This window comes from Protopterus annectens, chromosome 7.part0 (genome assembly GCF_019279795.1).
Source record: "Protopterus annectens isolate FY-2018-M chromosome 7.part0, PAN1.0, whole genome shotgun sequence".
Lineage (NCBI taxonomy): Eukaryota > Metazoa > Chordata > Ceratodontiformes > Protopteridae > Protopterus > Protopterus annectens.
Genome location: NC_056739.1, coordinates 807,924,190 through 807,937,422, shown reverse-complemented (window position 1 = coordinate 807,937,422; position 13,233 = coordinate 807,924,190). Strand labels below are relative to the sequence as shown.

At 43.9% G+C, this 13,233-nt stretch overlaps 1 protein-coding gene across 1 annotated transcript in view; it reads right to left on the bottom strand.

The window, feature by feature from the left end:
* Positions 1-1,108: 1,108 nt before the first annotated feature.
* PPP1R35 (protein phosphatase 1 regulatory subunit 35) overlaps positions 1,109-13,233 on the bottom strand; it is a 400,482-nt gene continuing 388,357 nt past the window's right edge. The window contains exon 5 of the mRNA XM_044077343.1: positions 1,109-1,446. Coding sequence (XP_043933278.1) covers positions 1,273-1,446 — 174 coding nt within the window. The 3' untranslated portion in view covers positions 1,109-1,272. The remainder of the gene's footprint in view (positions 1,447-13,233) is intronic.

The following is a 13,233-nucleotide window of genomic DNA, read 5'->3' as shown; positions in this document are numbered from 1 at the left end:
TTATACTCCTCTTCTGCTCCTAAGCAAGAAAGTCATTGGTATACAAGTCTCTGTCTACGGCATTCACACTTCCTCCTAACTGACGTCCAATACCAGTAAGCAAAACACTTCAGAAAGGTAAAAGGAAGCTTCCCCAACGGGGAACCTAATATCACTTTACGTGAAGCAATAGCAACAAACTACAATCAGTCCTATGGATATGCGACTTGCATTTGGGCTGGTGGCAAGACAGTATGAGAAATTATGCTTGTATGTCCACCTACATATCCCTGTGCTTACACAGGCTGAGGTCATATGGATGTACAATCTTGGGAAAGTTTTGCAACAGTGACTTCAGTTAGGACATTTACATGTGACAAATGGACAGCAAGACTCTCAAAATGCATTCTCCATCTTCCAAAAGCTGCACCTGTACTGTACAACTGCTACAGCTTCACAAGAAATATTATTACATGCATGCATTCTTCTGTTTCAACAGCATTAGTTGCCCTGTTCTAAACATGTGACATGATTAGTTAGTGTCACTTCCACTGTTTGGCTTCAGTTGTCTGTGTTAGTCATGTGAAACCAGAGATCTATTTATAAATAGCAATATGGGCACATAAGTGGTAGCTGACTAATAATGAATCTGAAACCAGTTTAGTGGCCCAGGACCTTAAACAATGCCATACTGTGTGCTACTCAGTATACAAAGAAAACCTGCCACATGAAGATTTTGGGGTTTCCTATAACCCAGCTGCTGGCATGTAGAGATGTCAGCTGTGTGCCGGTTCTTACTACAGTCTTTCTGTAAGTGGGATTTTCAGAGCATAAGTGTTCTTTCCATCTTAAAAATGCCCCAGGGGTGCTCCTTTCTCCTTACCTGTTGTGTCCTCCAAGTGATATTAGGAACACTTGTCCCCATACCTGGTACAGTAGTGCTATGAATATCACCTGTTATGTTGCTCCAAAAGAAAAAAAACATGTTTACATACAGACCATAGAATTTCTGTTGTCCCAAAAAAGAAAAGGAAAGTTAAATGACACTTCACACACACACACACACACACACACACACACACACACACACACACACACACACAAAAAAAAAACATTCTTTCCCAGCCAGAAAGATACAAAAATATTAAGATTTAGTTATGTTTATGCTATCTAAACATTTAATTTTAAGTCCATTTTAATGCAGGCAAGGTATGCTGAAGAGGTGTCCTTCTCATCAAGTGCACAGTTAGCAGTAACTAGGATGTACCACCATCAAAAGCTTTCGTACTAAAACTAAGACTCCCACTGTTTGAGCTTTCGGTACAAGTCAAACACAGATCTCAAAGGCTTGACATGTGGCTGCAGTTTCAGTGGTGGAAGTCCCTCAACAGTGAGAACTGGGTCTTCATACAGCAGCTCTGATGGTTTGTAAAACATCATGATGTCTGGACCTTCTGCAATGCTATCCTAAAACAGCACAATGAAAGATAACGGTGAGAACAATCTACGAAACTGGTAAACAGCATTAGAAGACAACAGCAGAGCCATTTATGAACAGCACCAAAAGTAGAGGTGAAACTTTAAATACCACCACCCCCCAACACATATGGTACAACATTTATATTTAATGTAATGCAATTAAAGCAGCCAAAAATGACAAACTGGTATTGTATAAATACTCTTCAACATTTGCAATTTCAACTTTTGAATCTGCCTTTCACCGTAGACATTCCCTGGAACTGACAGACACTCCTAGTACACAAAGTCAGGCAAGTTACCTTGTGCACATTGCAAGGGGTTACTGACTCAAGCAGCTCGTCTGCAAAATAGTGCAACACTGGGTTTTTGGAGCCACATGTAAATGTGGCAGTCTGTATGTGCAACCTATGCTAAATATCTCCCTGGGCATCCAGGTGCATTGCTCTGCGAGGATGTGTGTGTATTACAGTGATTCATTGTTGTATGCACTATACAAGATCAATGCATAGCACTGCATGCAGTGTGTAAGTGAACATGGCAAATGTAGCTACAGGCACCTATGCATCTGAATGGGAGAATATGGGCAAGGCAAAGCACAGCAGCTTGATCTAGGTCAGTACTGCAGTCTGCATTGTGTGTGCGTGTGCATGCATGTGGTTACCAGGACAGAGCATGTGTGGTTAGTGTGATTTTCTATGTTTGAGTGCTTACTGTGAGACTATGATACCCAGTGACTGAAGTGATCTGTGGCTCATATGGATAGACAGCCTATGGATGCAGATTTTACAGTACTAGCTTTCTGTATTCCTCTGTGTAGTAGTGTGTTTGGTGTATATGTGCTTGCGTCTGCCTCGCTGAGTCTCTTTGTATATCAGTATGCCTGCCTTTGTATACCTGTGGTACGAAATGAATGTGCCTGTATGCTGTGTTGTAAGTAACCTGCACTAGTTTCCTGTGGAGGATAGTAGGACATTCAACAGCTGCACAAAGTGCACAACTGAGTGATTGCATATATTTTTGCATGACTATCAATTGCATTAAGTCAGAATAGCACAACTTGTCCTATGTGAGCAGGTCAAGTTGCACTTCAGCATTCTTTGTCTGTGAACTTCAACCATTTGCTCCTCTTCCACCTCAGAAGCAGCAATAAGTTAATAAAACCAGACAAATTTTCCCAGTCCAAAGTCAAACAATGTCGAAAGTTGGGCAATATCAGAAAGCTTCCTTGAACAGTAATGTGCAACTAAACTCAGTAACAATGAACCCATACCTATTTTTTCTTGTAAATTTTTTCTAGAAATATAGATTTTGATGGATAATAAAGACTATTTTACCCAACTAGCCTGAGCATTTCTGTCTACCTAATATATAAGCTGCAGCACACTTCCTGCAGCTTGTAATGAAAATTGCATTATGCCTGTCCCATGTATTCTTGAACACCTCCACTGTTTTCATCTCTACCTTCTCAGGAAGGCTATCTCTAGTAATCCATTCATTTTCTCCATTTTTGTACAAGTGTGTGTGTGTGTGTGTGTGTATGAATGAATATAACCAATGGCTCCCATAAATGGGATGCACTTAAAAATATATAAACACCCAAATGTAAATGTCACCAATGCATTTAAAAAAGTCAACAGTGAGCTGTGCATGCTCAGAGACTACCTCAGCATGTGACTAGAAAATGAAAGTTATGTACTTACCATAACGATACAGCCATGTTGGCTGTTTGTCTGGTTCAACAAGTGGGTTATTGGATCAGAGACTGACAAAATGCCAGCCCTTCCCAGACTGCAACTCCAGAGCTCCGCCTGTACCCACAATACACTACTCCCCTCATACACCTCGGATTGAGTTTGTTCCTCACAGAGATATTGTAAAATTGCAAGGACAACTCCAGGAGCTTAACACAGGCCCTGAAGGGGAATTCCAGAAGGCCCAGCCATCCACTTGCTTAGACAGCAAAAACCCCCAAAATGAGGGGGGGGGATAAGAGGGAGAGAGTGTTGAACCAGATGGAAACAGACAACATGGCTTGGTTAGGGGAGGTACACAACTTTCGTATCTGATGTCTTTTCTGCCCATCTTCAACCTCTGGGACACAGTCTCCAGCCACTTATCATCCCAGGGAAGTCCTAGGAGAGAACAATCGACATGATGAATGGTAGAACCAAAGAGGTCCTGGACCTCAACTACACATCCAATTTATAATGGGACACAAGAATGAGTACTAGCCCAAGTAGCAGTGGCACAAATGTCATTAACAGAAGCTCTAGAGAAAAAAGCAAAAGTAGCCACTGTCCTGGTCTAATGTTCTTTAGGTTTTTCCAGTAAGGACTTTCCTCTCAAGCTGTACACAAAGGAAATTTGATCAGAAAGCCATTTGGATAGGGCTGCTTTTGACACTGGCTTGCCCAGTCTGGCCTTGGAAAAGGTAACAGAGTTGCTCTGCTTTTCTAAAGGCCTTGGTGCTGTCCAAACAGTGTTGTAGCTGTCTATGAACATCCCTACAATGCAGCAAATATTCACCCTTATTACTAAAGTTTGGAAAGAACACAGGCAAATAAGCTGGTTCACAGCATACTCTGAGGTAACCTTGGGAAAAAGGAGGGATCGGTCCTGGCAGTAACCCTGCCCTTATGGAAAAATCAAATGAGGAACAGAAGATAAAGCTTGCAGCTCAGAGATGTATCTTGTTGATTTGATAGCCACCAGGAAGACAGTATTCCAAGATAACTTTAAAAGTATGGTGGTCAGAGGTTCAAAAGGAGAACTGGCTATTGCTTGCAGCATCAAAGACAAATCCCAAGGAGGTATGGGATTTTGAACTGGCAGCCACAACATACCCTACAAGAAGCCCTTAGAAATCTTTAGGGCAGCTACAGGAGTATTAACTCTGCCAACATGCAAATTAGAAATTGCAGCCAGCTGAAAAACCTGGCAGAACTCAGACAACATTGAAAGAGAACAGCAAGGAAATCCAGAATCACTTCAAGTGGGGCTGAAAAGGGGTCTAGACTTTTAGCCGAAGCCTAAACCACAGAGTTTCCAATTACTAGCACAGATCTTCTGTGCAGAAGGTTTCTGGGAAGAGGTTAAAATATTGATAACTCTGTCAGACAGCTTGGGATTCCTGGTCATCACAGGAACTGGAAAAAAAAATGTGGTTAGCTTGAGAATATGAAGGTTAGTTGAGAGATCCCCACTGAATGGGAAATTAACTCAGGGTGGATGACAGAGATGAGGTCATAGAAAGGGAACCAAATTAGTTGGGGGCCAGAAAGTACAGTTTTGTACCTACCATAAATGTAGATGTCCGATAGATATGCAACTGCAGTCATAACATATGGGTTGTCCTGCCTCAGGCAGCCCTCGGTCGGCCGAATTCCAAAGTCTGGGTCCAGCGTCGGCTGGTGTCGCCTCCTCTCCGACGTCACCATGGCTGGAGTATAAAGGCATCGGCCGACGCCATCTTCTTCAGTGTTTCTTGCCCCAGATGCCAGGTGCCCTCCTAGGAAGGCTAAATTTGGTAAATGGATAAAAATAATCCCAAACATGCACAACAGTAATAAACAGATACACCATAGGAATACCCCCAGCTAATGGGAAAAGGAGTATGGACCCAAAAAGAAGGATACAGAGAGGTAGCAGGGAGGGAAAATCCGACTGCAGTTGCATATCTATCGGACATCTACATTTATGGTAGGTACAAAACTGTACTATGTCCTTCAAGAATGCAACTGCAGTCATAACATATGGGTTGAATACCATAGCCAAGCTGGGGGTGGATGGAACTATGATAAGGATGGTGTAGCTAAAATCCCCTGTAGGACTGCCGAAGCAAAGCCTGCTCGGGATCTGGAATATAAGGGCAGGTTGTAGTGCTTGGTAAATGTATGCACGGGGCTCCATGTAGCAGCCTCTAAAATGTCCTTTGTTGCCACTCCTCTTAGGAAAGCTGTGGAAGTGGCCATAGCTCTGGTGGAATGTGGCCTAATATTGGCTGGCACACCTTTTCCATGGAGAGAATAGCAGAATCTGATGCAATGTCCAATCCATTTTGAAATTGTTTGTTTGGAGATTGCTTTTCCTTGCACTCCAGCAGCATAGGCTACAAACAGTTGGTCAGACTTTCTGGTGGCCTTAGTTCTGTCCAAGTAGTAACGCAGTTGTCTGTGTACGTCCAAAGTATGCAGTAGCTTTTCCCCCCCTATTTTGAGGATTGGGGAAGAATGCAGGCAGGTGAATAGCTTGATTTAGAGACACCCTGGAAATAACTTTGGGCATGAATGTAGGATTGGTTCTTAGAGAAACTCTGTTTTGATGAAAAATGAGGAAGGGGGGCACTGCCATGAGTGCCTGTATCTCCGAAACTCTTCTTGCAGATGTGACTGCCAAAAAGAAGGCCGTCTTCCATGAAAGACATTGCATTTCTGAACTTGCTACTGGCTCAAATGGAGGAAGAGTTAATTTTTCCAACACATAATTGAGGTCCCATGCAGGTACTGGCTGTTTTCTGGGAGGTTTGATATTCTTTATTCCTCTTAGAAACTGTCTTAGCAAAGGATGAGAAAACACTGGAGGGTCACAGTTGTATTTTGCTGAGATATCTGAGGCATGAATCTTTACTGAAGAGTATGAAAGCCCAGTATGAAGTAGTTCTGCCAAGTATTCTAAAATCTGAGGCATACTCGGTAATGCTGTATCCTGACCCCTGTTGGTATTCCAGATGCTGAATCTCTTCCATTTGGCTGAATATGTTTTTCTTGTGGAAGGCCTGCGTGCTTCCAGCAGGATTTCTTGAACCGATTTTGATAGAGAATTAGGTGGAGAAATCATGTTAGCCTCCAGGCTGTCAGATGTAATGATTTCAGGTCTTGATGTACAGTCCTGTAATTGTGTTGTGTTAGAAGCAGGGGCCATAGGGTCAGAGGCCATGGTTTGGTCCGAGTTATGGTCAATAGCAATGGGTACCAGTGCTGCCTTGGCCAGTCTGGAGCTATCAAAATACCTGTTGGTTGTTCTGCTTTGATCTTCAGTATCACCTTGGTCAGCAGAGGCAGAGGAGGGAATGCATACATTTTTAGAGAATTCCAGCTGAAGGAGAGGGCATCCGTCTTCCAGGCTAGAGGATGGTGAGTCCTTGTGCAAAACTTTTTCAGGTGATGATTTAAGTGGGAGGCGAAAAGATCTACATCCGGTCTTCCCCATGTCTTTGTCAGTTGAGAGAAAATGTGAGGATGCAGCATCCATTCGTGTGGATCCATGAAATTTCTGCTCATGTTGTCCGCCAGTACATTGTCCTTGCCTGGTACAAACTGGGATTGTAAATGTATCTTCAGGCTCAGGGATTTTTCCCAGAGAAGCATTGTTAGCCTGCAGAGGGGATAAGAATGAGTGCCTCCCTGCTTGTTTATGTACCACATGACAGTGGTGTTGTCTGTCCTTATCAGTAAATGCCCTTGTTGTAGTGATTTTTCGAAAGTCTCGATTGCATGCATCACTGCCAACATTTCCTTTTGGTTTATGTGCAGATGTCTTCCTTTGGGGTCCATTGCCCTTGAATGCATCTGTCCTCCATGTGCGCCCCCCATCCATGGTCTGAGGCATCTGTTGTAATCATTTGGCCTGTTTGAGGTCTGTTGAAAGCCATGCCTTTGTTTTGCTGACTGGCTTGAGCCCACCATAAAAATTCTTTTTGCAGACATGGAATAAGTGGGATTATGTCCTCTAGGCTTTGGCTGTGTTGAGACCATAAGTTTTTTAAATACCATTGCAGCTTTCTCATATGAAGTCTTGCCAAAGGTATCAGAAGGATGCAAGATGCCATGAACCCCAGGGCCTGCAGGATCTTCCTTGCAGTCAGCTGGGAGAGTTTTGATAGGCCTTTGAAGTACTCTGGTAACTGCTGCTGTTTTTCCTCTGTGAGGTAGGCCATTTGGTTTTCTGTGTCCAGTTTGGCTCCTAAGAATATTATCTGTTGGGATGGCAGTAGTTTTGACTTCTGAATGTTGACCGTGTATCCCAAGGCCTGCAGTAGATGCATGACATAGTCCAAATTTTCTTTTAAGGTTTGTTTGTTGTCTGCTTGTATGAGGCAGTCGTCCAAGTAGGGGTATATTTGAATCCCCTGCAGTCTGCAGTGTGCCACTACTGATGCCAGGCATTTCGTGAACACTCTGGGCGCAGTAGATAAGCCAAACGGCAATGCTGAGAATTGATAATGCTCTGTCCCTGCAAGAAATCTGAGGTATCTTCTGCAGCTTTGTCTGATTGGGACATGCAGGTATGCCTCCTTGAGGTCCAGAGTGACCAGCCAAGACCCCTTCCTTGCCCAGCATGGGAAGGAGTTGCTGCAACGTCAGCATTTTGAACTTTGGCACTATGAGAAAAGTGTTTAGAGATGACAAGTTCAGTACGGGTCTCCATTTGTTTTCTTTTCTTGGAACATGGAACAGCCTTGAATAAAATCCCTGGCCTTGCTCCTGAGGAGGAACCCTTTCTATTGCTTTTATACTTAACAGCTTGGAAAAGTACAGTTTTGTACCTACCATAAATGTAGATGTTCGAAGATCCACACTGCTGCAGTCCTTACATATGGGTAGTCCGCTGTCCTCGGTCGGCCCGAATACCAAAGTATTAGGCTGACGTCGGTCAAGGCGCTTAAAACTGACATCAGAACGTCAGGGTACAAAAGCGCATGACCGACGTCATATCCTCAGTCTTTTCTTGCCCTAGATGTCAGAAGGCCCTAAAAAGAAAGGCCAAAGCCAAAAAACAACCAACCACCCCTGCACTAACCATATTTACAATATTTACAACCCAAACCACATAACCACCTCTAACTACAGAGGGGAAGGAGGGAGGGTAAATTGGACTGCAGCAATGTGGATCTTCGAACATCTACATTTATGGTAGGTACAAAACTGTACTATGTTCTTCATCTCACATTGCTGCAGTCCTTACATATGGGTAGAATCCCAAAGCAGAGGTAAGGGAGGATGGCAAAACTATAAAGCATTAGGAGCTGCCAAAATGCCCTGTAAAATTGCAGTGGCAAATCCAGCCCTAGATTTAGAGTAAAGTGGAAGGTGGTAATGCTTAGAGAAAGTATGCACTGAACTCCAAGTAGCTGCCTCCAAAATATCTTTAGTAGCCACCCCTTAAAAGCTGTAGAAGTGGCAGTAGCCCTAGTGGAATGAGGCCTAATCCCAGCTGGAATCTCCTTACCATGATGGGAATAACAGAATGCAATACAAAAACCAATCCACTTAGAAATAGTTTGTTTTGAAACAGGTTTGCCCTGAGAACCCAAAGCAAATGAAACAAACAACTGCTGAGACTGCCTGAACCCTTTAGTTCTGCTCAAATAATATCGCAACTGTCTGTGTATATCCAAAGTGTGCAAAATCTTCTCCCCTTTATTTTGGGGGTTTGCATAAAAAGTAGGCAAATGAATAGTTTGGTTTAAAGCCACACTAGAAACCACTTTAGGCATAAAGGAAGGGTTAGTGCAAAGACACCCTATCCTTGTGGAAAATTAAGAAAGGCTCAACCGCCATAAGGGCCTGTAATTCAGAAACCCTTCTCGCAGAGGTAATGGCCAACAAAAAAGCAGTCTTCCATGATAAATATTTCAACTCGGCAGTCGCTGCAGGCTCAAAACGTTGTAGAGTGAGTTTCTCCAACACAAAATTGAGATCCCAAGCAGGAGTAGGAGCTCTACGTGGTGGTCTTATATTCTTTGCCCCTCTAAGGAATTGCTTAAACAAAGGATGAGAAAATAATGGTGGGTCACAGTCATAGTGAGCAGAAATTGCTGCAGCATGAACCTTTATAGAGAAGGACAAACCTTTGTCCAATAACTCAGTAAGGTATTGAAGAGCAACACTTAAATTAGGTTTAGAAACATCAAGGTCCTTTGCTGTACTCCAAATTAAAAATCTCCTCCATTTATCTGCATAAACTTTCCTTGTACTAGGCCTTCTGGCCTCCAAAATAACATTCAAAACTTGTTGTGGAAGCTGAGACCCTCCAGGGTTTAAAACAGAATATGCCAGGCTGTTAGATGCAGAGAGTGAAGTTTGACATTGAGTAAATGACTGTTCTCCTGAGACAGCAGGTGTGGAACCGAAGGCAAAGGCCATGGAGGCTCCCGTACCAGACTTCTCAGTAATGGGTACCAGTGCTGTCGAGGCCAATCCGGAGCTATTAAAATCATGGTTGGTTTGTCCTGTCTGACCTTCAGGAGTACCTTTGGGAGGAGAGGCAGTGGTGGAAAGGCATACACGTGAAGATTGCTCCAATTGAATGAGAGAGCATCCACTTTCCAAGCTGTGGGATGAAACCTTTTTGTGCAAAACTTTGGCAGCTGGTAATTTAGTGGAGAAGCGAACAGATCTATGTCTGGAGTTCCCCATAACACTGTCAATTTTGAAATACATGAGGATCCAATTTCCACTCGTGGGGATCCATAATTTGTCTGCTCAACACATCTGCTAAGGAGTTCTGTGCTCCTGGCAGAAACCTTGCCTGAAGATTTAGCTGTAAACTGAGAGCAGTCTCCCACAAAATCATTGCTTGTCTGCATAGAGGGTATGAATGTGTCCCCTTGCTTGTTGATGTACCACATGACAGTTGTGTTGTCTGTTTGAATCAACACCTGCCCTGGAAGAAGTAAATCCTTGAAAGCCATCAATGCAAATTGGACTGCTAACATCTCCTTCAAGTTGATATGTAAATGTTGAAGTCTGGCAGGCCACGTGTCTTGTACCCATTTTCCATTCAGATGAGCTCCCCAAGCTTTGTCCGAGGCATCTGTCGTTAGAATCTGACTCGCCTCTGGTCGGGTCACAGAGAGTCCCTTGTTTAGGTGACATTCCTGAGCCCACCACAAAAATTCCTTTTGAATGCAAGGTATTATCTGAATGACAGTGTCCATATCTTGGCAGTGTTGCGTCCATACATTTTTGAGATACCACTGTAGCTTCCTCATATGCAGTTTGGCATTGGGAAGTACCAGAATACAAGATGCCATGAACCCCAAGGCTTGAAGGACTGTCCTTGCAGTCAGCCTGGACTGACGAGACAATTGATGGAAGTAAAGAAAGATTCTTTTGTTTGTCCGGGGTCAAAAGGCCATCTGGGATGCTGTATTCAGTCTCACACCCAGAAAGCACATGTCCTGAGAGGGTACTAGACTGGACTTTATTTCGTTCACAGAATACCCTAGGCATCTTAACACTGCCATCACATACTGTAAATGATGAAGAAGTTCTTCCTTTCCTTGAGCCAGAATCAGGCAATCGTCCAAATAAGGATAGATTTGTATTCCTCTTAGCCGGAAGAAAGCTACCACTGGAGCCAGAACCTTTGTGAACACTCTGGGCGCAGTAGATAAGCCAAAGGGCAATGCAGAGAACTGATAATGAAAAATCCCAGCCCGAAAACGCAGATACTTCCTGCAACTGGGCCTGATAGGAACATGAAGGTAAGCCTCCTTGAGATCCAGAGTCACCATCCAGTGATCTTTGCCTAGCAGAGGTAAAAGCTGTTGTAACGTCAACATTTTGAACTTGGGAATGTCCAGATATGCGTTGAGGATAGATAAATCCAAAATTGGTCTCCACGTGTTCCCTTTCTTTGGTACTAGAAACAGGCGAGAATAAAATCCTAGGCCCACTTCTGGCAGAGGGACCGGTTGTATAGCTCCTATTTGAAGTAGTAGAGAAATCTGTTTGTGAGCCTCTATTCTTTGCTGAGGAGGAACGTCTGGCATGCCTTTGAAAGGAGGTAAGGTATGGAAATAAAACTTGTAACCTTGGTGTATGATATCCAATACCCATTTGTCTTGGGTAATTAAAATCCAATTTTCCTTGAAGAGTGCCAACCGTCCTCCTAAAGGTGCTGCCAGGCAAGAAGAATCTGGTAGCTGAAAAGGTAGGTCATTGGGCCTGTTTACGAAAGGACTGGCCCCTGCCCTCACTCGAAGACTGTGCAGGTGAACTCCATGTTCTAGGTCTGAAGGAACTCTGAGCTCTGCCTCTACCACATCTAGATCTACCCCTAGACTGAGAATCAGAAGAAGGATACGTCCACCCCTTAGCAGGCCAATTTCTACTAAACTTCGGAGGCTGAACTTGCAAAAAATCTTTAACAGTCTGCATAGACTTAGCCTTGTCTTCCAATTTCTTCAAGACTGACTCCACAGGTGGACCAAACAACACTTCAGACTGCAAAGGAGCATCCAAAATCCTTGTCTTAACATGGTCAGATAAATTCTGATCCTTAAGCCAGGCGTGCCTGCGAAGAACTGAACCAGTGGCAGCCACCCTAGAAGAGGCCTGCAAAGCATCAAAACCACACTGTAAAGAATGCTTACCCACCTGTTCAGAGACATGCACCAAATCTTGTAATTCTTTACAGTCAATTCCTTCTGCCAGAGCATCCACCTTAGATTTCAATTGTGAAAGAAGAAAATTTTGATATTTCAACATATGAAACTGGCAATTCAAAGCCCTCATTGCTAAGGTAGAAGATGTATAGACCTTCTTTCCCCATCTATCCAAAGCTCTGGCCTCTTTATCTAGAGGTACCGGATTCTTTACAACAGAGGCCTTGACACCCTTAGGTCCCTGACTAACAGTTTCTGGGTCTGCCCTAGGACTCTTATAGAGATATTTATGAGCCTCAGGCACCCTGTAATACCTATCCGGTTTAACAGGAGCAGGAGGCAGAGAATCAGGATTAAGTGAAGCCTCTGAAAATACATCTTGCACAACATCTAGAACAGGGGGTATAGCTAAGGGTCTATGTTGAGGTAAAAACAAAAATTCCCTAAGCCTTTTCCGTGAATCAGAGAAGTCCTGACCTTCCCACTTAAAATGTTCCCTCATAGAATGAAGAGTCTCTGAAAAAGAAAAATCCTCTGGAGGAGAAGCAGAAGGAGTGGAATCTTCTGCATCAGAATCAGAGTAAGGTGTGTACTCCTGCAAGTCTTCAGCCGAAGACTCTGAAACATCCGAAGCCTGTTCAAAACTTTCCAACTCTGGCTCCACCCTAAGCCTCTTATCAGGAGGGGGCAAAGAACCTCTAATCAGAGTAATCAAATCTTCTGCCATTTTAAGCATGTGCTTCTTAGGCACAGACGCTGCTGAACTAGGACTGACACCAACAGAAGCCAAACCTGGCCTGCCTCTGGAAGAAGCCTTGGAAACAGAAGGAGAGGGCCTAACCACCCTGGGAAGGGAGGGGAGTACAGAAACCTGAGAAGCCCCTTCAGCCTGACCTGCCTCGTGAGAGGCCACATCCTGCAAAATCAAAGTCTCCCCCTGAGACTCCAGAGAAGCCTCCATCGGAACCACCGGTTCCACTGAAGCCTCTAAAGAACCGGCGTCCGGAACGGACGACTCATCTTGCCTGGGTTTAACCGCTTTGTCTTTGCGCTTCTTCGTGGAAGCGGGCGTCGGAGTATCCGACGGCATATTATAATTGCAGACCAGCCTAGCACAATCCAACCTTCGCTTAATAGTGCGCTTATTAAACCTAGCACAAAAGCGACACCCGACTACGTCGTGCTCAGGCCCCAAACAAGGTATGCACAAAGAATGATAATCCCTATGCGGTATCTGTTTCCCACAAGAAATACAATTATTCACTTTTTCTGACATCCGGTAATACACTGAGGCAAGAAAAACCAAAATATTCCCAACGGGGTACTTAGCCAACTTGGATTCGGTCTGAAACTCCGAACTCGAAAAATTTCAGAACGCCGAACGG